The sequence below is a fragment of the Myotis yumanensis genome, unplaced genomic scaffold, assembly GCF_028538775.1.
Source record: "Myotis yumanensis isolate MYYU_CA2020_CCGP unplaced genomic scaffold, mMyoYum1.0.hap1 SCAF_16, whole genome shotgun sequence".
NCBI lineage: Eukaryota > Metazoa > Chordata > Mammalia > Chiroptera > Vespertilionidae > Myotis > Myotis yumanensis.
Window position 1 is genome coordinate 9,067,021 of NW_027223767.1, and position 23,653 is coordinate 9,090,673.

Consider the following 23,653-nt stretch of genomic DNA (forward strand, 5'->3'; position numbering starts at 1 on the left):
AACCTTGTTGGACTGTGCCAAACCCATTTATTTCTGTATTGTCTATGGCTGCTTTGGGGCTACAGTGGCAGAATTGAGTAGTTGCAACCAAACTATATGCCCTGCAAAGCCTAAAATATTTGCCATGATCCTTTACAGAAAATGTGTGTTGGCTCCTGGTCCAGAGTAATGCTTCTTAAACCCTAGTGTGCATACAACGCACCTGGGCAGCTTGTTAACAAGCAGACTGATTTACGGTGATGCCAATGATGCTCCTCTGTGGAGCAGCTGGGAGCCAGAGCGCAGAGCGTAGGTGCCTGCAACAGCGTCAGGGCTCGTGCTTGTGGCTTTTTTCTCTTCAGCTCTTAAGGATCATTTATAACCCTGTAATTCAAAGCCTGGACCAGACACAGTTGGAGAATAAATCACTTTATTAGGGAAGGTTCAGTGTTAGGAAATGCCTCTCCCCTAGCTCCTAGGCCACACTCTTCCAGCTCACCATCCCTTTAAGGCACTTCTCGGGCTCAGCTCTGTGGGGTTAGTTCGGCTTTTTTGGCTACGCTCGGCTCTTCTGAAGAGAGCTAAGCCTAGCCCAGAAGAGCCGAGCCTATCTCTTTAATCCTATAAGTAATCAAATGAAGAAAACATTCCTTAACAGAGCACAAGGCTAAAAGAATTGTACAGAATTGTGAGTGCTTATGATTTCTTGTCTTTATGTGTCTGTGATCACCCTCAGCCACTTGTCCCTCTGGGCAGTCTCCAGCCCAGCCTCGTTTTCTCAGTGGCTCCGAAGGAAGCTAAATCTGGAGAAGCAAAGCTACTCCAGCTAGAACCCACTTGGATGGGTTCTCCTTGGTCTTCAGGTTGAAAGTCCATATGTAGGTGGGTCCCCGCTGACATGTCTTGTATACAGGACAAGCGTAGACACTGCGGCAATCTTGCTTGTCTGCAGGAATGGCCTTGATGAACATCACAGGCATCGGGGGTGTCAGATCCTTGAGCTTGGCCTCTGTAATGACCCCAGCCTGAGGACAAGAATGTGAGGAAAGCCATGTTAGATCAGACCCAGAGCTCATCCAGCGGCCTGCTCCTGCAGAAGATCCAGGAGATGAGACTGGGAAGGGCTGGCTGCCTCTATGCCTTCCCCTCACAGGTTCTTTCAGCAACCTGCAGTGGGATGCCTCTGATGCTGCTTTCTGGCCTAAATCACTTTTGCAAAGAGAGTTCCAAAAGCTGAAATTTTTCATATACAAATTAATCCCTTTGAGTCTACCTGAGTTTTATTTTTTGATTCATTCATTTCATAAGCATATTGAATGTAACTATTTGCCAGATGTCATGCTAGGTGCTGGGGTAAAGATGAGTAAGACACAGCTGTCAGCAAATGCTTTCGATTGTAAGCCTTTGGCTATATCCTGTTCTAGTTTCTGATGTGACCTCATCCACCCTCTAGAGCATTTTGACTTTTGAGCAGAGGAAGCTATGCTCCATCTTCATCCATAGAATAGGGATCAGAGCTGTTGCTTTTACCCACTCCCCTCCCTCTGCCAAGCCTGTGCTCTCTGCACCATCCCTGGCTGCCTCAAATGGCTTGTCAACCTCAAGGAAAGATTATCTAGGTCAGAAGATTCAGGAATATCCCTTTTAGTAAGCACACTTTATGGGAGTCAGTGTGTATTTAACCAGCCCACAAAGGGTGTCCCGTGGCTCCTCCCAGGACTTACCTGTGCATCCCAGCGAGCACCTTCCATGAAGAGGCCATGGACATAGGCTCCTTCCCGAGGAGGGCTTCTGAAATCCTCTCTATTCTTCTTCGTCACGTCACATTGCAGGGCCATCTGGTCTAGTGGCCACTCATTCTTGCGGGCCATGGACTGCATTATGGCGGTCAGGAAGGACTGGGGGTTGAAGAAGCCTGTCAGCCACACCGTGGAGGGCATTGCAAAGTCGCCTACCCAAGCCTCCAACTCCTTGATTCGGCTGAGGAGGTCCAAAAACCAGACGGCCAGGCCTGCTGTGGAAGGGTAGGCTCGTCTGGCCCAGGGCTCTGGCACGGTGTCTAGGTACAGGTTGTTCTCTAAGTTCTCCATGTCACTGGTCATGGTCAGCTCCCCCTGAAGACAAAGAATGGGAGGAGAAAGTGAGGGGGCAGCAAATTCCTGCAAACAGCCAGCCTTGTGGATTTCTGGCTCATGGCCCTCAGAAAGACAGGAGAAGACTCCAGGGGTGGGCGACGCAATGACTGTCCCATCTAGTACTTTATTTGCAAAGTTTGTCTCATCCAAGGCTGGTCCTTTAAAACTCTCCCTGCTCCAGTTACATCAGTCTACGCCTACCTACTGGTGGTAGTGGACCTGCTCACTGCAGACCTCAAACCACCTGAGGGTTCCATGTCGATTCAACCCCATCCAAAACAAACTCGACTCTTTGCCAGCCTTCGCATGCAGCTTAGAAACATAAGGTTACACAGTTTAATTTACAGATGGTTTTCACTGAAAAACTTTCTTTACGAATTTCATTTAGCCATTGGAAGAGGGTTCCCTAAAGTCGCCTAATAGTTTGATTTCTTTTTTATTTTTAATATATTTTATTGATTTTTTTACAGAGAGGAAGGGAGAGGGATAGAGAGTTAGAAACATCAATGAGAGACAAAAATCGATCAGCTGCCTTCTGCACTCCCCCTACTGGGGATGTGCCTGCAACCAAGGTACATGCCCTTGACTGGAATCAAACCTGGGACCCTTCAGTCCGCAGGCCGATGCTCTATCCACTGAGCCAAACCGGTTAGGGCTAATAGTTTGATTTCTGAAGGAAATCTTGATTTGGGGGAATACAGATCCTCAGGCTTCAGCTTTGTGTGTGTATGAAGAATGCTCATCTCTCATTCTCTTTTCTCATAATGTCTTTGGTATCAAGTTAATTCTGGCCTCATAACATTTGTTGGAAATTATTCCCTCTGCTTTTTATTTAAATTAAACCTTTTATTTTGAGATAATTGCAGATGCACATCTATATATATAAAAGGCTAATATGCACAGTGTCCCCTTGGGAATTCGACTGGGAGAGTGGGAGTTCCATCGCTCGCTATGATGTGTGCTGACCACCAGGGGGTGGCGCGGAACATGGCGGGCACACAAGGATTCGTTGTATAGTCACATCCGATTTTCTCCTGTCACATCCTTTCTATAACCCCTAGTGACCACTGTCCTAGTTTCCATTTCTGTGAGTTTGTCACTTCAGGAATACTATGTAATTAGAATCATAGAGTTTGAAACCTTTTGGGATTGCCTTTTTTTACTCAGCTTAATTCTTTAAAAATTTATCCACGTTTTTGCAAATATCAAATAGTTCATTCTTGCCAAGGCCGGTTTCACTCAGTGGATGGAGCATTGGCCTGCGGACTGAGGGGTCCCAGGTTCGATTCTGGTCGGGGGCATGTGCCTTGGTTGCGCACACATCCCCAGTGGGAGGTGTGCAGGAGGCAGCTGATCGATGTTTCTCTCTCATTGATGTTTCTGGCTCTCTGTCTCTCTCCCTTCCTCTCTGTGGAAAGTCAATAAAATATATTTTTTAAAAAAAATAGTTCATTCCTTTTTATTTCGGAGTACTATTCCATAGTATGTGTAGTAGGCAGAATAATAGCCCCTCCCAGCTTTTTATTCTGTTTTGGGTATCTATCTTTCTACCCAGTACCACACAGTCTTAATTATCCTATCTATATACTGTAATAAGTCTTGAAATTAGGTAAACTACTTTTCCCCCACCTTATTCTTTTTCAAAATTGTTTTCACTCTTCTAGTTCTTTGTTTTTATACATAAATTTTAAAATAATCTCTTCTGTATCTACAAAAGGTTCTTGCTGCGATTTTGATAGAAATTGCATTAAACCTGTATATCCATTTGAGTAGAAATGACATCTTTACTGTGTTATGTTCCAGTCCATGAATAGTATATGGCCCTCTATTTATTTATATATTCTTTAATTTCTTTTACGTGTTTTGTAATTTTGAGTATACAAGTCCTGTATTTGTTAGATTTACATGCAAGTATTTTAATTTTTGAGTGGCTAAAATGGTTTAAATTTTGGTGTCCATGTTTTCATTGCTTTTATATAGAAATAGTATTAATTTTTGTGTGCTTATCTTGTATCCTGTGACCTTTCTGAATATTTTTGGTACTTTCTTTTAGTACTTTAATAATACCTCTCCACTGTCTTCTGCTTGTATAGGTTCCTACAAAACATTTGCTGTCATTTTTTCTCCTTTGTACATATTTTCTATTTTTACCTCTGGTTGCTTTTAAGATTTTTCTTTACCATTGGGTTTAAGAAACTTTATTGAGGTATCTTCACCTAGTTTTCATTAGACTTATTGTGTGGGACTTGTGCCTATGGGTTTATAGTTTTCATCAAATTTGCAGAAATGTGGTCCTCAATTCTTCAAATTAATTTTTTTCTGTTTACCTTCCCCTGCTCAAACCTTTCCTCCTAGGACTCTAATTATACCTATGATAGATGATTGCACAGGTCATTGATGCTCCATACACTTATGTTTAGTCTTTTTTTTGGGGGGGCATATAGGTTGATTTTTGCTCATTGACTATAAAGAAACCATGATTAATTTTGTATAATTTATTTATTTGACTACACATTGAAAATCAGATCAACCTTAAAGTCCATTTAAAATATATTTTCTTGTGAAACTTTACATACTTCCCATTAAAATTAAGAGAGTACTCACAGGTTTGAGTGATATAATGAAAACACATCATAGAACTTTGGGGCATCTTAGTATTGACCAATGCTACTTTTGGGGGAGTTAGATATCCACACTTGAACATCATAAATTAATTCCACACAGCAATTCACTATTTCCTTGTAGATTGACATGTACAAGAAAGGAAAAGAAAATTCACAAGGTCCTGATGAAAATCAATCTAGTAGAATGAACACATTCTTTTGTTATTTCCTTGGCTTTGGCATCTACCACCCACACACCATTCATCTGAACCCTTTCATTGGCACAGTTTCCTTTTTGAGTTCCTTTTGAAAGTGTGTCCTACTTCCATCTGCCACCTCAGTTTTCCAGGGTGTCAAGTTGCTCTAAGTGTGAAGGCTTAAGATCTCTAAAGTTCACTGAAACAAGGCAGATTCTCCATGGAAGATGTGGGTGGTTTAGGGACAGATGTGATTGTTTTCATATCATGTGGTACTTGCGCCAGCCACAGACAGGTAAAGCTTCCCATCTGGACACACACAAATTTCATAGAGTCTTTGTGAGCTGCCAACAGGACCCTGAGTTCCCTGAACCAACTTGGGTAAACATGCAGTTTCAGTTTCAAGCACAAGCATCCCATCATTACTATGAAAAAGGATGTCCATTTGAGAAAGGGCCTTGATTTTCCCAGCATGAGCTTTCATATGAACACCTTTGGGGCATCCATGCTTAGACTTCGTGTGGGAGATTCTAATCTCAACTCCTGAAATGGGTCAGCTCTAACGAGAGGTGTTTCCACTGAAAGTTCAAAAAGAGCCCTTCAGGCCCAGTTACTCGATGTCTATCAGCACCAACCACAACTTCACTTTCATCAGCAGTAAACAGTGGTTTGCCTTCTTTGGGACTGATCTGAAACTGTTGACTCTGGACTTTTACCATTTTGAGACCCACTTTTTTTTTTCCAAATATATTTTTATTGATTTCAGAGAGGAAGGGAGAGGGAGAGAGAGATAGAAACATCAATGATGAAAGAGAATTATAGATCAGCTGTCTCTTGCACACCCCCTACTGGGGATGGAGCCCCCAACCTGGGCATGTGCCCTTGACTGGAATAGAACCTGAGACCCTTCAGTTTTCAAGGCCAATGCTCTATCCACTGAGCCAATCCAGCCAGGGCTTGAGACCCACTTTTAATCTTCCTTCAGAGTTGTGTGCATTTACAGTCACATTCTGAGTAGACTGTAGAAGCAGAAATGAGTCCCAGGCTTCTTTGGCGCAGGGAAAGAGGCACAGACTTGAGGTGCCTGAGGAGAGGCTGGGAAGGGAAGCCAGGCAGGGAGATGTGGCCGGAGTCCTGCATTGGGACTTTCTTGAGCTTCCAAACTTAAGCAGTCATTTCACCGCAGAGGAGCTCTTTTTTTTCTTTCCCCCTCATTTGGATAGTTTCATTACTCTATTTTCACTTACCGATTTTTTCTTCTGCACTGCATAATTAATTGTTAATTCTCCAAAGTATTTTTTTTCATTTCAGATAATATATTTTTCATCTCCATATATTTCACTGTGTCTTTTTTTATGTCTTTGTTTGCCATTTCATCATGGCCTTATTGTCTTCTATCTTCTTGAACATATAGAGCAAACTCATAATAGTTGTCTCAACATCCTTGTCTACTAATTCCATCATCCCTGCCATTTCTGGCTCCATTTCAATGGATCAGCTTTCCTCCTGGCTATGGAGTCCTGCTTCTTTACATGCCTGTAATTTGTTTATTTTATGTCAAATGCTGTGAATTTTACATACGTGTGTGCTAGCTTTTGTTTTATTCCTTTAAAAAGTGCTGGAATTTATTTTTTGCTTGTAGCTAACTCACTCTAAAGGATCGGTCAGAAGCCTGCATTTCAGCTTTGTGTTAGTGGGAAGCAGGGAGGGTCTAGACCGGCTTTTAGTCTAGGTCCAATTTAGCCCACTACTGAGGCTTCTTCCTCAGACCTCCTGTTGTGTGAGTCTTTTCTACTCTGGCTAGTGGGAACGCAGTCTGTTCTCCGCTTTGTGTGAGTTCTGGCAATTGTTTGCACTGCTCCTTTCTGGTGGTCTTTTTCAGCTTTGGGAGTTTTTTCTCATGTGCAGAGCAGTAGCCAGCCCAGTCTCGGGGTGCGTCTGCAGATCTCTGGAGCTCTGTACAGTCCCTGCCTTGGGTGTTCTACTCTGCAACTGGACCTTGGCCCCAGGAACTCACTTGCTTCCTTAGTTCAGCAGAATTTGGGACTTTTTCCCGAGGCTTCCTCCACACAGTAAGTTTATGCAATGAGGGGCTCATGCAATGAGGGGAAACCTTTCTTGTTTCCTTTTATTCTTTTTTTTTTTAAGAGGAAGGGAGAGGGAGAGAGACATAGAAACATCAATGATGAGAGAGAATCAGTGATCGGCTGCCTCCTGCACACCCCACACGGGATTGAGCCCACAACCTGGGCATGTGCCCTGATAAGAAATCGGAATCATGCCTCCTAGTTCATAGGTCGATGCTCAGCCACGGAGCCATCGCCTGGGCTTATTTCCCTTTTCCCAAGTATCACAGTCCTGGGGTACCTGTCGTTTTTCACATATTGTCTGGTTTTCTAGTTAAGGTAAATCTGGTTTGTGACCATAAAAAGAAAACCAGATAAGTCACTTTTAAGCATCAATTCAATACTTCACAGAGGTTACTATCACAATTATAAAAATTTCCTTTTGTAACCAGGGTCCGTCTCTGTTTGGGCCAAAAAGGAACTCTTAGTGTGGAAAAGGAATCATTGAAAAACTTAAAGTCGTCAAGCCAAGGACCTTTAATGGACTGATGAATGTGCGTCTGTGTAATTTTCTAAATCCCTGATTTATAAAGGCAAGCACACTGACTTCTTCCCAGGCCACACGGTATTTGCAGTGGTGAACACACAAATTACTTTCAACAGAACGACACCTACTGAGGAGTGAATGGGTGCAGCTGAGCAGCTAAGCTCCGTTCTCCTCCTCACGTCACCTTTGCTCTTAGACACACAGCCACACAGCGAGGGCTATTCTAATGCTTTTCTCCCAGAAATGTGTAACAGTGAGAAGAATCCTTACTTGCTGAGCTGATAGTCTAACTGAGGAAGCAGGGTTTATATCTGTGGAAAGGCTTGAGTGATGACTTAAGAGCAGTTTCTAAGAGATGCGGTTGAGTGTAGATGGATCCAGGAGCACTGCTGGATCTTCTTGTATAAGCGTAGACAAGTACCGTGAACATGATCAGGTGGCACAGGTCAGAGAAAGGCTTATAAACAAGGTACATGTACAGGTGTGTTTCTAGGATGGGAAAAGCCATAGCTAGGCAAAGGGGCTAGGGGAGGGCTGTGGCAGGCATGTCTTGGCAGCGCTGGGGGCTGCATTATGCAGAGAGAGCAGTGGCTGTGCACAGTGTCGTCTAGGGAGGCAGGAGGGCTGGGAGGCCCGAATCAGTGGTTCTCAACACTCCTTTTCTAACAGACATGATGGTGATGCCCATAAACAGGACACAGTCCCACTACCCAGTAGCCTTGATGCCTCTTCACTTCGCTCATTCATGAAAGAGAATTGAATCAGGTGCGTGAAAGTGATAACAAGCAAGGCAAAGCTGCTCACGTAATGCATTGGTGCGCCACGAAGCCGGAGAAGCACGGAAGGGGTGTGGGTTGGTGGCTGGGGGAACCACTGGGTCCACATTAGTCAGGCTAATGCAGCAACTCATCTATGGGAGGCAGCTCCAACCCTCAGAGTTGACAGGTGAGAGAAACCTCTGCTATGGACTGAATTGTATCCACCAAATTTGTATATTGAAGCCCTAACCTGCAATGTGACTGTATTGGAGATGGGCCTTTAGGAGGTAATTAATGTTAAATGAGGTCTTAAAGGTGGACCTAGTCCAGTGGTGGGCAAACTGCGGCCCCTTGAGTGTGGCTCTTCCACAAAATACCACGTGCGGGCATGCATGTACAGTGCAATTGAAACTTCGTGGCCACACTCAAGGGGCCAAAGAGCCGCATGTGGCTTGCGAGCTGCAATTTGCCAACCACTGACCTAGTCCAATAGGATTGGTGACCTTATAAGAAGAGAAGATTAATCTCTCTCTTATATTCCTCCCTCCCTCTCCCCTGGCCATATGAAGAGGAGAGAGAAAGTGGCAATGTGTTAACCTTGAGAACTGTGAGAAAATAAGTGCCTGTTGCTTAAGCACCCCCAGGTTGTGGTATTTTGTTATTGCAGCCTGACCTGACTAATACACCCCACAGAAGAGAACCAGAAGAGCGGTCCATGGTAGAAGTATTTGCAATGGACCAAAACAATGGCCTTTAAGAGCTCAGACCATTTAGTGGGGAGGGGCTTCAGTTCACCTTTGGGCAGGATGAGGGACTCTTTTTCTGGGAAAACTATCTGACATCCTCCCTAGAGGACATAGCTGGTAGGCAAGTCCCTACCCATTGTTTTGGGCCTTACATTGCATGCAATACAGATGCCTTATCCGTGGTCGGCAAACCTCAGCAAACACTCACTTTGGCCCCTTGAGTGTGGCTCTTCCACAAAATACCACGTGTGGGAGCACACGTACAGTGCAATTGAAACTTCATGGCCCATGCGCAGAAGTCGGTATTTTGTGGAAGAGCCACACTCAAGGGGCCAAAGAGCCGCATGTGGCTCGCGAGCTGCGGTTTGTTGAGCCGCAGTTTGCCAACCACTGCCTTAGGCCTACTGTGTCCGATCCAATGACTAATAGCCCTATGTAGCTACTTAACTGCAAGTGAATTAAAATGATAAAATTAAATATTCCTTCCTTAGTCACATTAGCTACATTTCAGAGAGGAAAAGAGAGAAAGAGGGAGATAGAAATATCAATGATGAGAGAATCACTGATTGGCTGCCTCTTGTATGCCTCACACTGGGGATCGAGCCCACAACCTGGACATTTGCCCTTGACCAGAATCGAACCTGGCACCCTTCAGTCCGCAGGCCAACACTCTATCCACTGAGCAAAACTGGCTAGGGCTATATTTAAGTCTTTAAAAAATGTATTGATTTTTATATAGAGAGAGAGAGGAAGGGAGAGAGAGAGAGAAACATCGATTTGTTGCTATACTTAGTTATGCTTTCATTGGTTGATTCTTGTATATGCCCTGACTGGGGATTGACTTGCAACCTTGGTGTATCAGAAAAATGCTTTAACCAACTGAGCTACCTGGCCAGGGCTCTACTTGTTGCAATTTCAATAAAACATGTTTTTTTGGGGGGCATACTCTCACACAAACTTGCTTGCCAAACTGTAGTTAAGAAGATATGCAGACAAATTAAGACTCATTACAAAATTAAAGTCCAAGAGACTTAAAAAAAATACATGGGCCATATTTATTTTCCTTTTTAAAATTAAAAAATTAAGAATTTTTTAATGGCCATTTTACTTACATGATTATACAAAGCTCTGGGGTTTTGTTCAATCTGGGTGTGTCTATGGAAATGTATCATACATGTGAGTGCTGTCTGCCATGTGGGTAGACCGGGAGTAAATGTGCCCCATCCTGGAGTCGTCCCATAACATGACTGACAGACTGGGTCAGCAGTACTGAAACAGAGTGGTGAAGATGTCCTGTCCTTTGGCACCTCTTCTGAGGGCTGTGAGAGAGAGACTCAGACGGGACTGGGTCTGCTGGCCACTGTCATTTGCTTGTAGAGTGAAGTCCTGTGTTCCTGGGTATTTCCCTGGCTGAGTCCACTCCTTACTCTGGGTTACCATGCCTCCTACAGCCAAGTGCCACTCTGACAACAGTGATGTCACATGAGCACCTACTTCTCCGACTTCTGTTGTGATAAGGAATGATGTGGTTAAGGTTAAAATATATGCAGGAGAGAAGATTTTTAGGGCAGTGAAACTAGTCTCTAAGACACTATAATGGTGGATACATGTCATTACACATTTCTCCAAATCCACAGAATGTACAGCATCAAGAGTGGACCCTACCCGGCTGGCATGGCTCAGTGGTTGAGCGTTGACGTATGAACCAGGAGGTCGGGGTTCGATTCTGGTCAAGGGCACATGCCTGAGTTGTGGGCTCAATCCCCAATGGGGGGCATGCAGGAGGCAGCTGATCAATGATTCCCTCTCATCAATGATTCTCTCTCACTTTTCTGAAATCAGTAAAAAAAAAAAAAAAAAAAAAAAGAGTGGACCCTAATGTAAGCTATGGTCCTTGCTTGGGTCACTGTGATGAATCAAAGTAGGTTCATCAGTGGTAACAGCTGGACCACTCTGTGGGGGAAGTTGACAGTGGGGAGAGCTGTGCATGGAGGGGGCAGAGCAACATGGAACTCTCTGTACCTTCTGCACAATTTTGCTGTAAATCTAAAAATGCTCTAAAAATAAAACCTGAGAGTAAAAAATATGCAATGCTTACATTTTAACACCCTTCAGAAATCTGAAATCATTTTGATAACAGAGGAACATAAGACATGTAACTTGGTTTTCTTAAGAATTTCTCACATCTGCTTATGATTATAATTTATTGTGACAGAGATTTTGCATTTACTAATTGAAGGTGCGAATGAGGGAGCCTTAGGGAAGTGCCATGGTTTAGGTTTTGTCAGTTTGAGAGTGAAGCAGGAAGGAGTTAGGGAAAGAAGAAATCATTGGCCTGCTATTTCCGTTTCTGATCTCGGATATTCCCATGACCTTGAGCGGAAGCAGAAATGCTTCGTCTTCAGAGGAAGGGTGAGAAGAAACGAGAGAACGCTGCCCTCTATTCACTAAGTGGAACTGTCTCCCTCTTAGGAGAAGAATAGATCTACAGCCTCTAGGACAGCATTTCCTGAAAGGTGTTCAGAAAAAAATTGCTTATTAAGATGCTGCCAGAGTGGTGGAGGCTGGAGTTGGCAGACGGGAAGTTTCTGTGGCCAAACTCTGGGTAGTGAGGCCCTTCATAGACTCAGGCGCAGCAGCCCAGGCGAGCCTGTTTCATTTGCTCAAGCCCAGTTCCCTAGGCTCCTCCAGCCTGGATCCCACGCAAGGCCAATGAGCATCTGCACTTATTCACAGGTCAACAGGAAACGAAAAGAAAACCTACGGAGAAACAGTAAATCCTTCTTTTAAGAAAATGACCCATTTCAGGGTCCTGTGACTAGCTTGCTACATGTGAGCATTTCGGGGAAATCTGGGGGAACTAGGGGTTGGGGGTACCTGATGGTGGATTTGAGGGCTGCCTGGCTGTGACCTTAACCATTGTATTCATCTATTTTATCGATAAGTGCTCTCATAAACTTTCTTTGATATATAGAATAAAAACCTTATTTTTCTGGTAGGCCTTCATTGCTTTAAGTCAATGAGTTTGTTAAAACTCAGATTTGTAGCCTCCAGTCCAGGACTCCAACCTCTGGAGGGCCAAGACCATCTGTCTGGAAAGGGCACTGCTGCAGTGTCTGAAGTGGCTGGTGCTCTGGGCTTGCATGCGCGCAGCCAGCATCCGTCCCCGGGGACATGAGCACCCACGCGCTTCCTTCTCCAGGGGCTGCCGGCTGCCCCTGTCCTGAGGGTGAGCTCCTGCCTGCTTTTTCCTGTATGAAGATGGTCTTTGCAATCAGTTTTCTTTTTTTTTTTTTTTTTTTTTTTTAATATATTTTATTGATTTTTTTACAGAGAGGAAGGGAGAGAGATAGAGAGTCAGAAACATCGATGAGAGAGAAACATCGATCAGCTGCCTCCTGCACATCCCCCACTGGGGACGTGCCCGCAACCCAGGTACATGCCCTTGACCGGAATCGAACCCGGGACCCCTCAGTCCGCAGGCCGACGCTCTATCCACTGAGCCAAACCGGTTTTTGGCATCAGTTTTCTTTTGTATAAAACATGAGCGGTGAGGAAGGTGGGAATGATATGGGTTCTACCCCTTCCTGGCTGGCTTCCAGGCTGAGGGTGACCGCAGCCCATCCACCTGAGGTTCTGATGAAGTGTGGCCAGAAGACCGAAGGCATTTGGGCTGGCAGCTGCCTGGTGGGTGGTATCTGTCAGTCATTAAAGGGCCACAGCCAGGCACCCCTCTCAGACCTGCCTTGTTAACACGCAGTATATCAGAGTAAGGAGCTGGAGTAACTCTCCAAGTCTGCAAGCTGGCCTTTCAGTTTCAACATCTTTCACATACTTAGAGACCAATTTTGTCAAGCAGAAGGGGTAATCAGCCTCTGAAGCATAGGGAAAAAAGTCTGATGCCATCAAACATTTGAATAATTGCCCTAACCGGTTTGGCTTAGTGAATAGAGCATTGGCCTGCGGACTCAAAGGTCCCAGGTTCGATTCCGGTCAAGGGCATGTACCTTGGTTGTGGGCACATCCCCAGTAGGGGGTGTGCAGGAGGCAGCTGATTAATGTTTCTCTCTCATTGATGTTTCTAACTCTCTATCCCTCTTCCTTCCTCTCTGTAAAAAATCAATAAAAAATAAAAATTAAAAAAAAATTGCCAAAACCGGTTTGACTCAGTGGATAGAGCGTCGGCCTGTGGACTGAAAGGTCCCAGGTTCGATTCCGGTCAAGGGCATGTACCTTGGTTGCGGGCACATCCTCAGTAGGGAGTGTGCAGGAGGCAGCTGATTGATGTCTCTCTCTCATCAATGTTTCTAACTCTCTATCCCTCTCCCTTCCTCTCTGTAAAAAATCAATAAAAATATATTTAAAAAAACACACATTTGAATAATTAAAAAATTCTCAGCCCCGCCCAGATTCTAGGCTGGCCATGGCTCCGCCTATGACAGCACTTCCCAAAAATGCAATACAATGCGAGCTGCAAATGAGAGCTGTGTAGACACTTTTACATTTTCTGGTAGTCACATTTAGAAAAGTAAAAAAACAAAAAACAGATGAACTTAATTTTTGCAATGTATTTTATTTAATTCAATATATCTAAAATGTCAAATATTTCAATATGTGATCAATATAAAACTATTAATGAGGTATTTTACATTTAAAAATCTTTGAAATCCGGCGTTTCATTTATGCTTATGACACATCTGATTGGGACTAGCCATGTTTCAAGTGCTAACCTGTCATTAGCAGCTACTGCAGTGTACAGGGCAGGTCTAAGAATTTGGAGTCTCGTGTAATTTTCTTACACAGGCAGAGAATTTTCACCACTGTATGATCCTTTGAAATGTATAACTATTTGTTATTGTGAAGAATGAATTGGCCTTGGCCGTTGGGAGTTTTGTACATCAGGCTTTTGTGCATTTGGTTAGTGGGAGTCAGGGCCTTTGACCAGTCAGCTCTGAAACACTTGCAGGACCTGGTTCTTCACTATGTAAGGCTGAGCGCCAGTTTTCTGACGGTGGTGAGTTCCCGAGGGAATTTCTCTCTGTGGAAACGTGGTTGTGACCAGCTGACCACCCCCGGGTAACCACCCTGCTTTCCCCACAAGCTGTGTGCTTGGAGTTCTCACAGTCATCTGGGCCCCTCAGTTCAGCTAACACATTTTGGGTAGCATTATGGTTTCCCATCCCGCCAACTGTGAATGATTACAAGTAAGAATTTCTTTATCATAAACGCAAAGAGTGTTGATTTAATGATTTAAAAAGTTAGATGTTTTCTAACTTGGTGCCCAGCCTGGGCAGAGCATTTGGGTTTGCCTGTTTACTGTGCCAGGTAGCGTAAGTTGTCCCATGTCCTCCTGTGCTCCATCTAAAACCCTCCTAGAACTTTAAAGTGACTGTTGAGAAAGAGAGGGAAGGAAAGAAGTGAGAATTTCCTCCCCGCCCCCCACCAGGCAAGCTGGTCAGCAAGGCCGATCATGGTTTCCCACCAGCGTTCGGGTGAGAAGCTTGGAGCTGAGTGGTTTCTCACTTCTTCATCCATCAGAAGGCGCCCCTCTACCATGGAGGGCAAAGAGCTCATGGATCAGCCCCGCTTGCCTAGACTGAAATAAAGAGAAACCTCCCTGCCTCCCTCGCCTTTTCCCAGGCACGCTCTGCAATTCTGACACCAAACCTCAGGGAAAGCTCTTGGCAGAAAAATGAGTGAATGAATTGGAAGTCGAATGGGTAAACAGACGGCACCAAATTGCATGGATCCAATAGGCTAAGGTTGCAACAAATCTACTGAAGATAATTACTAATGTATACCTGCCTGCCACAGTAATGGAGCTGCACCGTGTGACAGGCAGAATCCTTATTTACACTTGAGATTGTTCTACAAAGTTTTGTATTTCATTTCATTACAAGCTGGAGCCTAATTTGGAAACATTATGAAGCATTGTCAGCTTTCAACATCCCTTCCCATCTCACCTTTCTCCTTATTTCTCTCCACCCATATTGGGGGCAGAAGGGAAATGAACAGATTTTTAAAAAACCCACTAACCTAGATTTTGCAGTTTATTAGGTAGTTTCTATGTGACCACATTGGGAAGGAACTCCTGCCTGGTTCCCCTGTGCACACGTGACCATCGGCCTGGAAGGCAGCAGCACACCACAGCCCGACGTCCAGGGCTGGGCTGAGATTTCAATGTTGGCTACAAAAGTGGGCTCTCACTTTCCCTCTGTGTGGGGTCACAATTCTTTTACTAAACTGACAAGTCACCTTCAGCCGCTCCTAAAAGGCAGCAGGCCCTCCCCACTTACATGTTTACAGGTGAATGGTTATAACAATGCCTACCTATTAGACTCCGTGCTCTGCATTTGACATCATATGCTTATGGTACAAAAAGTACCTTGTTTACATAAACGCTTGTAGAAATAGGAGGCTTTTTCACCGATCGGAGAAACCTTAGCTTGTGCAACCTTGGCTCTTTCAGATCTTTGGATCTTAGAACCACCTCAAGGTTGTAAAAGATTAAAATTCTTTCCATCCCCCTCATGGGGTGATAAGACTTCCTGCTAATACCTATGGGTACTTATCATATTGTTCTCAACACTCTACGTAAATGAATTTACTTAGTTCTCCCAAAGCCCTATGAAATTATCCCTGTTTTATAGATGAAGAAGCTGAGACACAGTGAGGTTTAAATCACGTTAAGGCCACAGAGTGAGGACATGGAAGAGTTGGGCGTTGATGCCAGTCTAGAACCGTACTTTTAGGACCCGAGGACAGAAACCGCAGTGCAGCCTCCTGGAAACTCAGAGGTGTAGGGCAAACACACCTTTTTGCCTCACGGGAAAGCGATGTTACGCATGGCAGTGGAAGACACTCGGGTGTGAAGACTTCTGTCTCGGTGCTCATTCAGAGTGTAGTCTCCTGGGCAGCTCACCTGCCCGACCAGCCAGTCACAGCTCATTCTAACCTCAGCACAGCGTCAGGCTTCTAGGCCTTGTGTCTTACCGCCCCTGCAACATGAGCAGACTCCGGTTTCTGGGGTGACACCCTCTTGGGCATTTGGATTGCTGCAGGAGAACTGGTCTCCAGCTCCCAGGATCCCCGGTCCCACTTTCTCCTCAAGGGGGCCCAGCTGGCAACGCCCTTCCCACCCAAGTCCTCACGCACCTTCAGGCCGAGGTGCAGCTCCCTCAGCGAGCGCCGGATCTCCCTAGTGAGTGTGTTCATCCGCTCACACTCCTGCAAGGCAACCACGATGTAGGGGGTGCGCTCCTCCGCCCTGGCCATCAGCTCTGGGATGTTAAACTCGTCCGTCACCCGCTCCAGTATTTCTTCCAGAAGGGCCTTGACCTGCCCACACAGGAAACACAGGGTTAGAAAGGGGGTCTAACTCTCCAGAAGGACTCGCTGTTCAGTATTAAGGCACTAAAGGTGACAATTATCCATCCCTGGCCCTCCTCTGGCCTGCTTGCTTAGGTCAACGAGGTCAGGGGTTGAGGACCAACCACGGATGGCCTCGCCATAAGCTGTGACTTATGCTACCAGCTGAAAAGATGAACACAGATGCTTTTCCAAGAGCTGAGAGCTGGAGAAACCCAGATCTGAAACAGCTGTGAGAATCAAACTGGAAAGGCATTTGGGCCACACGAAGCTGGTATGTATATTCCATTCTGAGTTTCCAGGAGGCTGCACTGCGGTTTCTGTCCTGGGGGCCTGGAAGAAGCACCCCCATCTATCATGCAAACCTCCTCCCCGCCCCAACGTGCCTTTTGTCACACAACCTGTCAGCTAATTAGACCAGGGGAGCGAGAACAGCAGGGCCTCTCTCCTGGAAATTGGAGTTGAGGTACCGAGATACTGACTTATTTGGGGGTAAGCGTTTGGAGGCTGAGCCTGCCATTTTGAAGTAATGAGGAAGCACAGGAGGTCTGTCAGCAGAGAAAGAAAAGTGAAACCAGTGCAGACGTAAGACCTGTGGCCAGCAGAGAAGGAGGGAGTGAGCAGCCTTCGGGGCCCTCAGAGGCAAGTAGTGGCAGTCTAAGGTTTTCGTCTCTTCATCATCTCTCTCCCCATCTTCTTAACTGGTCCCTATCTTGTTCATGAAATCACCTCTTCCTTCTTGTTTTGGGGTACAGTCCTGGGGCCCAGCCCTTCCATGGCCCAAGTAGGCCAATCAGATATTTTTTTTCCAGGAACATGAAAATTTGAACCTCAAGACTAGGATCCAGGGGCAAAAAGTGGCTGGAGTCACTGCCAGGGTGGAAGTGCCCCGAGAGGACAATCCACTTGACTTCTTTCTCAGGATTACTTTAAATATATATATATATATTTAAATCAATATATATATTGATTTCAGAGAGGAAGGAAGAAGGAGAGAGAGATAGAAACATTAATGATGAGAGAGAATCATTGATCAGCTGCCTCCTGCATACCCTCTACTGGGGATCAAGCCCACAACCTGGGCATGTGCCCTGACTGGGAATCGAACCCTGACCCCCTGGTTCATAGGTTGATGCTCAACCACAGAGCTACAGCAGTTGGGCCCAGGATTCCTTTGATACGGTGAGCTATTTCTTGCCTATTTCAACTAAATTGGTCTCTGTTGCTTGCCACCAAAGGACCCCGACTGAGTGAATACGGTCCTGTTATGCATTACCTATGTGAATTTTAGCAAGTCATTTAGGTCTCAATTTTCTGCATCTATAAAAATTTCTAAGAGCGTTTTTATCCACCTGTCCCCTCTCCCCTAACTCCCGGGGCTGATGCAGAGATCAAATAAAATGAGTTGATGAATGTGGCAACATCTGAAAGCTATAAAAAAATCCATATAAATGTAAAGGATTATTAATATTCGAGTTGCCTTGTATTGTTAACATAGAATACATTCTCTAGGAAAAGAGCTGATGTTAGAAAAAGGGAAGTACAGCTCATCACCCTGTCACAAATGGGTCTCTGGTGCTGTCATAGCAGCAACTGGAATGGAATTTTAATGGTACCTGAAAGCTGCTGCTGGGCTAGAAGACAAATGGTTGAAATTATATCATATTTCTGTCTCTGGAGCAGAATTTGAAGAAACAGTCCTATAACAGTGAGCTGCCATTCAGACGTTATTCACAAAGAGATGAAAAGATAGTCTGGAGGCATTGTTCCAAAATACATTGAATGCGGGAAACAGAGTTCTATTCTGTCACTGATCCCGTGGAGTGTGTGGAGACGGGCCACGGCCGGGAGGACTGTTAGGGACATCCACAAGCCGTCTTCTGCTCAGAGAAGCCCTGCAGATGGGAGGAGTGGGCTCCAAGGGATGTGGTCTACTTTACTTACACAAGCACCTCTGCCGTTTTTTCTTTTGGGGGGACGGTAATAAATGCTTACTATAAGGGTCTAAACCAGCCATGGGCAAACTACATCCTGCGGGCCGGATCCGGCCCCTTTTGAAATGAATAAAACTAAAAAAAAAAAAAAAGACCGTACCCTTTTATGTAATGATGTTTACTTTGAATTTATATTAGTTCACACAAACACTCCATCCATGCTTTTGTTCCGGCCCTCCGGTCCACTTTAAGAACCCATTGTGGCCCTAGAGTCAAAAAGTTTGCCCACCCCTGGTAAACATTACAGATCCATATGGTATTAGAAGCAAAATCCTCCCACAATTTTGCCTATTTCCTCAAAGGGGGAAAAAACCCACTAACTGCTAATGTTTGGGTTTCTAATTCCTCTAGGCATCCTTCAATGCATATAACTCCCTCCCTCCCGTCCCCTTCCTCCCCCCCAAGCTGATCTTGTCTTCCTTCCTTCTCCCTTTCCCCTCCCTCCCCCTCTTCTTTCTTTCTTTCTTCCTTCCTTCCTTCCTTCCTTCCTTCCTTCCTTCCTTCCTTCCTTTCTTTCTTCCTTCCTTCCTTCCTTCCTTCCTTCCTTCCTTCCTTCCTTCCTTTCTTTCTTTCTTTCTTTCTTTTTTTCTTTCTTCTTTCTTTCTTTCATCACCAATGGAATCACACTATACACAGCTTTTCCCACCTTGTAATAAATCTTGGACATGTTCCTTTGTTAGTACATATGGATTTGCCTTGTTTTTTTTTTTTTTTTTTTTTTAAACAGTATAGCTTATTTCACTGGTGCGGCAGACCATAGTTTATTATGTTACTCCCTATTGCATGTTTGGTCTGTTTATTATTTCTACTACTATAAGCAATAAATAAGTAATAAATAAATAGAAATATATCATAAAATCTGTGCACTTTTGAGTGTTCCCACTGATGGTTGAATTCCTACACATAGAATTACGAGTAAAAATATGAAGATTTTAAATTTTAGTAGCTATGGTCAGATTGTTCTATACTTTAAACCTCCACCAGCAGAAACAAGAGTGCCTGTTGTCCTAGGCCAGTGATGGCGAACCTTTTGAGCTCGGTGTGTCAGCATTTTGAAAAACCCTAACTTAACTCTGGTGCCGTGTCACATATAGAAATTTTTTTTTTAAAATATATTTTATTGATTTTTTACAGATAGGAAGGGAGAGAGATAGAGAGTTAGAAACATCGATGAGAGAGAAACATCGATCAGCTCCTCCTGCACATCTCCTACTGGGGATGTGCCCGCAACCCAGGTACATGCCCTTGACCGGAATCGAACCTGGGACCTTTCAGTCCGCAGGCTGACGCTCTATCCACTGAGCCAAACCGGTTTCGGCTCACATATAGAAATTTTTTGATATTTGCAACCATAGTAAAACAAAGACTTATATTTTTGATATTTATTTTATATATTTCAATGCCATTTAACAAAGAAAAATCAACCAAAAAAATGAGTTCACGTGTCACCTCTGACACGCGTGTCATAGGTTCGTCATCACTGTCCTAGGCCCTCCTCACTGCATAGTATCACATTAAATTTTTTTTGCCATTAGGTGAAAAATGATATTTCACTTAAGTTCATTTAGTTATAGTGACATTGAGAATATTTTTATTGGCCACTTGTATTATGATGGCCAATGATTATGAATTTATTTTGTGTCCTCCTTCCCCCTCCTCTCTTCTCTTTCCTTCTTTTCCCATATGTAAGAACTATGTATAATAGCAAAAGTTGCCCACTTCCTGGTATCTGTGGTGCTAATAGGTTTTCCTAGTTTGGCAAGTGATCATAGTTCATCCATTTCTGAAAGACACACACACACACACACACACACAGATATACACACACACACAGATATACACACACATACACTTCCTTGAATTAGTTGGAAGAAGGGGATAAGGAAATTATAGAACTGGAAGCTTCTTTGAATGTTACTTGGAGAATATCTTATTACCGATATCGTCCCAGCCTTTTTCATTTTTAGAGCTGGGAACGTTTTCCATTCTACATGGTTTAGATTCTGGGTAATGTAAATCTCTTCTCTTCCTTTTATTCTCCAATTATATTGCACCATCAAATCGTGGATTGATTTAGGGCAGCTGCCTGCAAGTCTGCTCACCTGCATCAAGTTGCCAGGGTGCAAATCCCTGGGCCTAAAAGTTTGATGACTCCCAGGTTTCTTTCTTCTTTTTTTTAAAAAAATTCTTTATTATTTAAACTTACGCATGTATTACATATGTCTCCTTTTCCTCTCATTGACCTCTCCCCGGCCACCCCCAACTCCCAGCTTTCTTAATCCTTCATCTTCCCAGTATGTTTTCTCATAAAGCAATGGCATCTCTAATGAAAGGAACCTGAGTGTTGTGAGGGGGGTGGGGGGGGGTGAAGGGGGTACACCTCTCAGGATGAGTTTGCTTGTGTGGGAAATCTTCATAAGAAATTACATTTCAGTGCCCCATTCCTTCCTGCCCTCACACCCCAAACCCATACCTCACCCCAGTCTGCCTTTCTACCCCTAATTCCCCTCTACCCTCCGGAAATTTCAGGAGCTCCTGTGCTTAGTAGCTCTTAACTGTGTGTTAGGAGACTCTCTGAAGAAATGTCATTCAGCCGAAACCGGTTTGGCTCAGTGGATAGAGCGTCAGCCTGCGGACTGAAGGGTCCCAGGTTCGATTCCGGTCAAGGGCATGTACCTGGGTTGCGGGCACATCCCCAGTAGGGAGTGTGCAGGAGGCAGCTGATCGATGTTTCTCTCTCATCGATGTTTCTAACTCTCTATCTCTCTCCCTTCCTCTCTGTAAAAAATCAATAAAATATATTAAAAAAAAAAAAAAGAAATGTCATTCACACACAGAGAAGGCACTATTGTCTTGAAGAGGAGTGAGTCCCAGTGAGCACCTCGTTGGTGGAATGAGGGTGGCGGTTTTTAGGGACAGCTCTCTCCGCCATTACTTAGTTTGCCAAGGAATCACGAAGTCAGCTTTAAGCTTCCCAAGCCACCACTGTTCCCTTCCTTCACTTTGGCCGACAAACTAAATTAAAATGGACTTTGGGCGGACTAGCAAAGCAACTGCCAAATCCAATGGCAGTGACTTCCTAGGATGCAACCAGTGGCCAGGATGGTGGCCGGGCCCGGCTCTTGGGCTGAAGGGCAGGCATGTCAGGGCTGGACGGGCTGTGGGGACGGTGTGCTCAGTGGGGTCTGTGCTGTGTACGGCCAACTGGCCAGTCCCCGTGTGCAGTCCTCAGCTCCCAGAGTGACCTTGGCACCCCCTCCACATACCTTCTCTTCCCTCGTGGCTGCCGCTCCGTCCCCGACGTGGCTGTCCCGCGGCTGCAGCTCCAGCACCGTGCGGAAGAGCTTCTCCGAGGTCTGGGTCAGGAAGCCGATCTCCGCATTGGGGTGGAGGCCGTAGAGATAGGGTGACTCGGGGGGCAGCTCGGCATCAATGTACTGCAAGTCAAGGGTAGGTCGCTCACAAACAACCAAGACATCGCCCATTCCCACTCCGCGCTCCAGGCTCCACGGCGCAGTCTGTGGTCCCTTCGGCCCTGCCGGTGACACTGCTCACCACACTGGCTGCCAGCTGCCCCCCACGGAGCAGTGCACACCCTGGCCTGCCTCCCCCCACACCACTCTGCTGGGCCAGTTTTCAGACCTCCCCATCCACGAAGTCATTCTCTTGTTCGAGAAGTTTAGAGGGTTTTATGCAGCTCCAATCCCACCCCCTCCCACTGCTCCCTGACACGCCTGTCCTTCCACACACAGGGAGGGCTCCTCAGAGTCATGTAGAAATACTAAACCTACCCGGTATTTTTTCTCAAGCTCTTCTAGGACCTCAGACCTCTTGCCCTTGAATTACTTTTTCCCTCCCCCCTGTTTAGCTAAATCAGAGAAGACAAACCTACACACAACACAGGACAACACAGGCAAAATCCCTGTGTGGGTTGGGATGCACGACTAGGTGAACTTTGCTGCGAACTTGAGAGTTCCTGCCTCTGGCGAAAAGTATTAGAATATAGCCCACCAGTGTGGCTCAGTGGTTGAGCATCGACCTATGAACCAGGAAGTCACAGTTCGATTCCTGGTCAGGGCACATGCCCGGGTTGTAGGCTCGATCCCCAGGGTGAGGCATGCAGGAGGCAGCTGATCAATGATTTTTTTCTCTCATCATTGATGTTTCTATCTCTCTATCCCTCTCCCTTCCTCTCTGAAATCAATAAAAATATATTTAAAAAAGGAAAGTATTTGCATTTAAAAATGTAAAAGTGTGACACCCAAATAACACATCTCAGTGCTCAGTTAGGGTGGGTTATGGTCGGTTAGGGTGGCCAGTCTGCCATCCCTAAAAAGTCTCCCTCAGCTTTTTTCCCCTCCAAAATAGTTTTATTGATTTCAGAGAGGAAGGGAGAAGGAAAGAGAGAGAAAGAAACATCAATGATGAAAGAGAATCACTGATCGGCTAACTCCTGCATGCCCCCTACTGGGGATCGAGCCCGCAACCTGGGCATGTGCCCTGACTGGGAATCGAACCGTGTCCTCCTGGTTCATAGGTCAACGCTTAACTACTGGGCCACACTGGCCGGCTCCCTCAGTTTTTAAGGCTCAAGTTTTCTGAATAATCTCTGAGTACAATTCTTCCTATTACAGTGAGAAACTACCTCTCAAGTTTAGCTCTTAATTTGACTTTAATGATTTCTTGGTGTTAGTAAGGTCTAGTCTAAGTAAAATATTCCTTAAAGGCAAATGTGTGTGCTTATTTTTATATTTCTTCCAGCAGCCAGCACATGCCTGGACTTCTTGGTAGGTTCTCTATAACCATCTATTAACTGGCAGGTTACAGGGAGGGAAGAAGAAAAGGAAAATCTGCCTCATTTATTGGAGGAGGTGTGCAAACTATGTTACTGCTGCCCATCACCTACTTCAGCCTCTTGTCAAATTGTTCCATAGACACTAGGGGACGCTCTTGCACAATTTTCTTGGCTAAAGCCTTGAAGACTTGATCAAGAGTTAAAAAAATCCTCTTATTTTTAGAATCTTATTGTTTTTAATTTCTTCTCAGAGGTCCATTTTTTTCCCCCTGGATCAAATGACTTTTATGACTTACCTTCTTAAATTTTATGAATTAAAAAAAAAAAAGCTTGTTGTTAATGTTTTTATGACCAGTATTCCCCTTAAGTTTGGTATTCAAAGTTCTTTTAAGCACCTTCAATAGATAAGCAATAAAAATAGTTTTTTAAAAATATGATCTTTTCATATATTTTCCATGGCAGGCT

The 23,653-nt window shown here is 44.8% G+C and overlaps 1 protein-coding gene and 1 pseudogene across 5 annotated transcripts in view; both read right to left on the reverse strand.

Annotated features, from left to right (window-relative positions):
- Positions 1-420: 420 nt before the first annotated feature.
- DNAH9 (dynein axonemal heavy chain 9) overlaps positions 421-23,653 on the reverse strand; it is a 342,415-nt gene continuing 319,182 nt past the window's right edge. For 4 of the 5 annotated variants that reach the window (XM_070395266.1, XM_070395267.1, XM_070395269.1 and 1 more), the window contains 4 exons: positions 21,660-21,830; positions 16,187-16,369; positions 1,704-2,093; positions 421-1,004 (listed from right to left, as the gene is read on the reverse strand). In XM_070395266.1, the coding sequence (XP_070251367.1) occupies positions 777-1,004; positions 1,704-2,093; positions 16,187-16,369; positions 21,660-21,830 (972 nt within the window). In that variant the 3' untranslated portion in view covers positions 421-776. Of the gene's footprint in view, positions 1,005-1,703; positions 2,094-15,845; positions 16,030-16,186; positions 16,370-21,659; positions 21,831-23,653 lie in introns of those variants that run through there. The other variant, XR_011468497.1, reaches the window with a different exon arrangement.
- On the reverse strand, positions 5,153-6,184 carry LOC138994514 (gamma-sarcoglycan pseudogene; annotated as a pseudogene).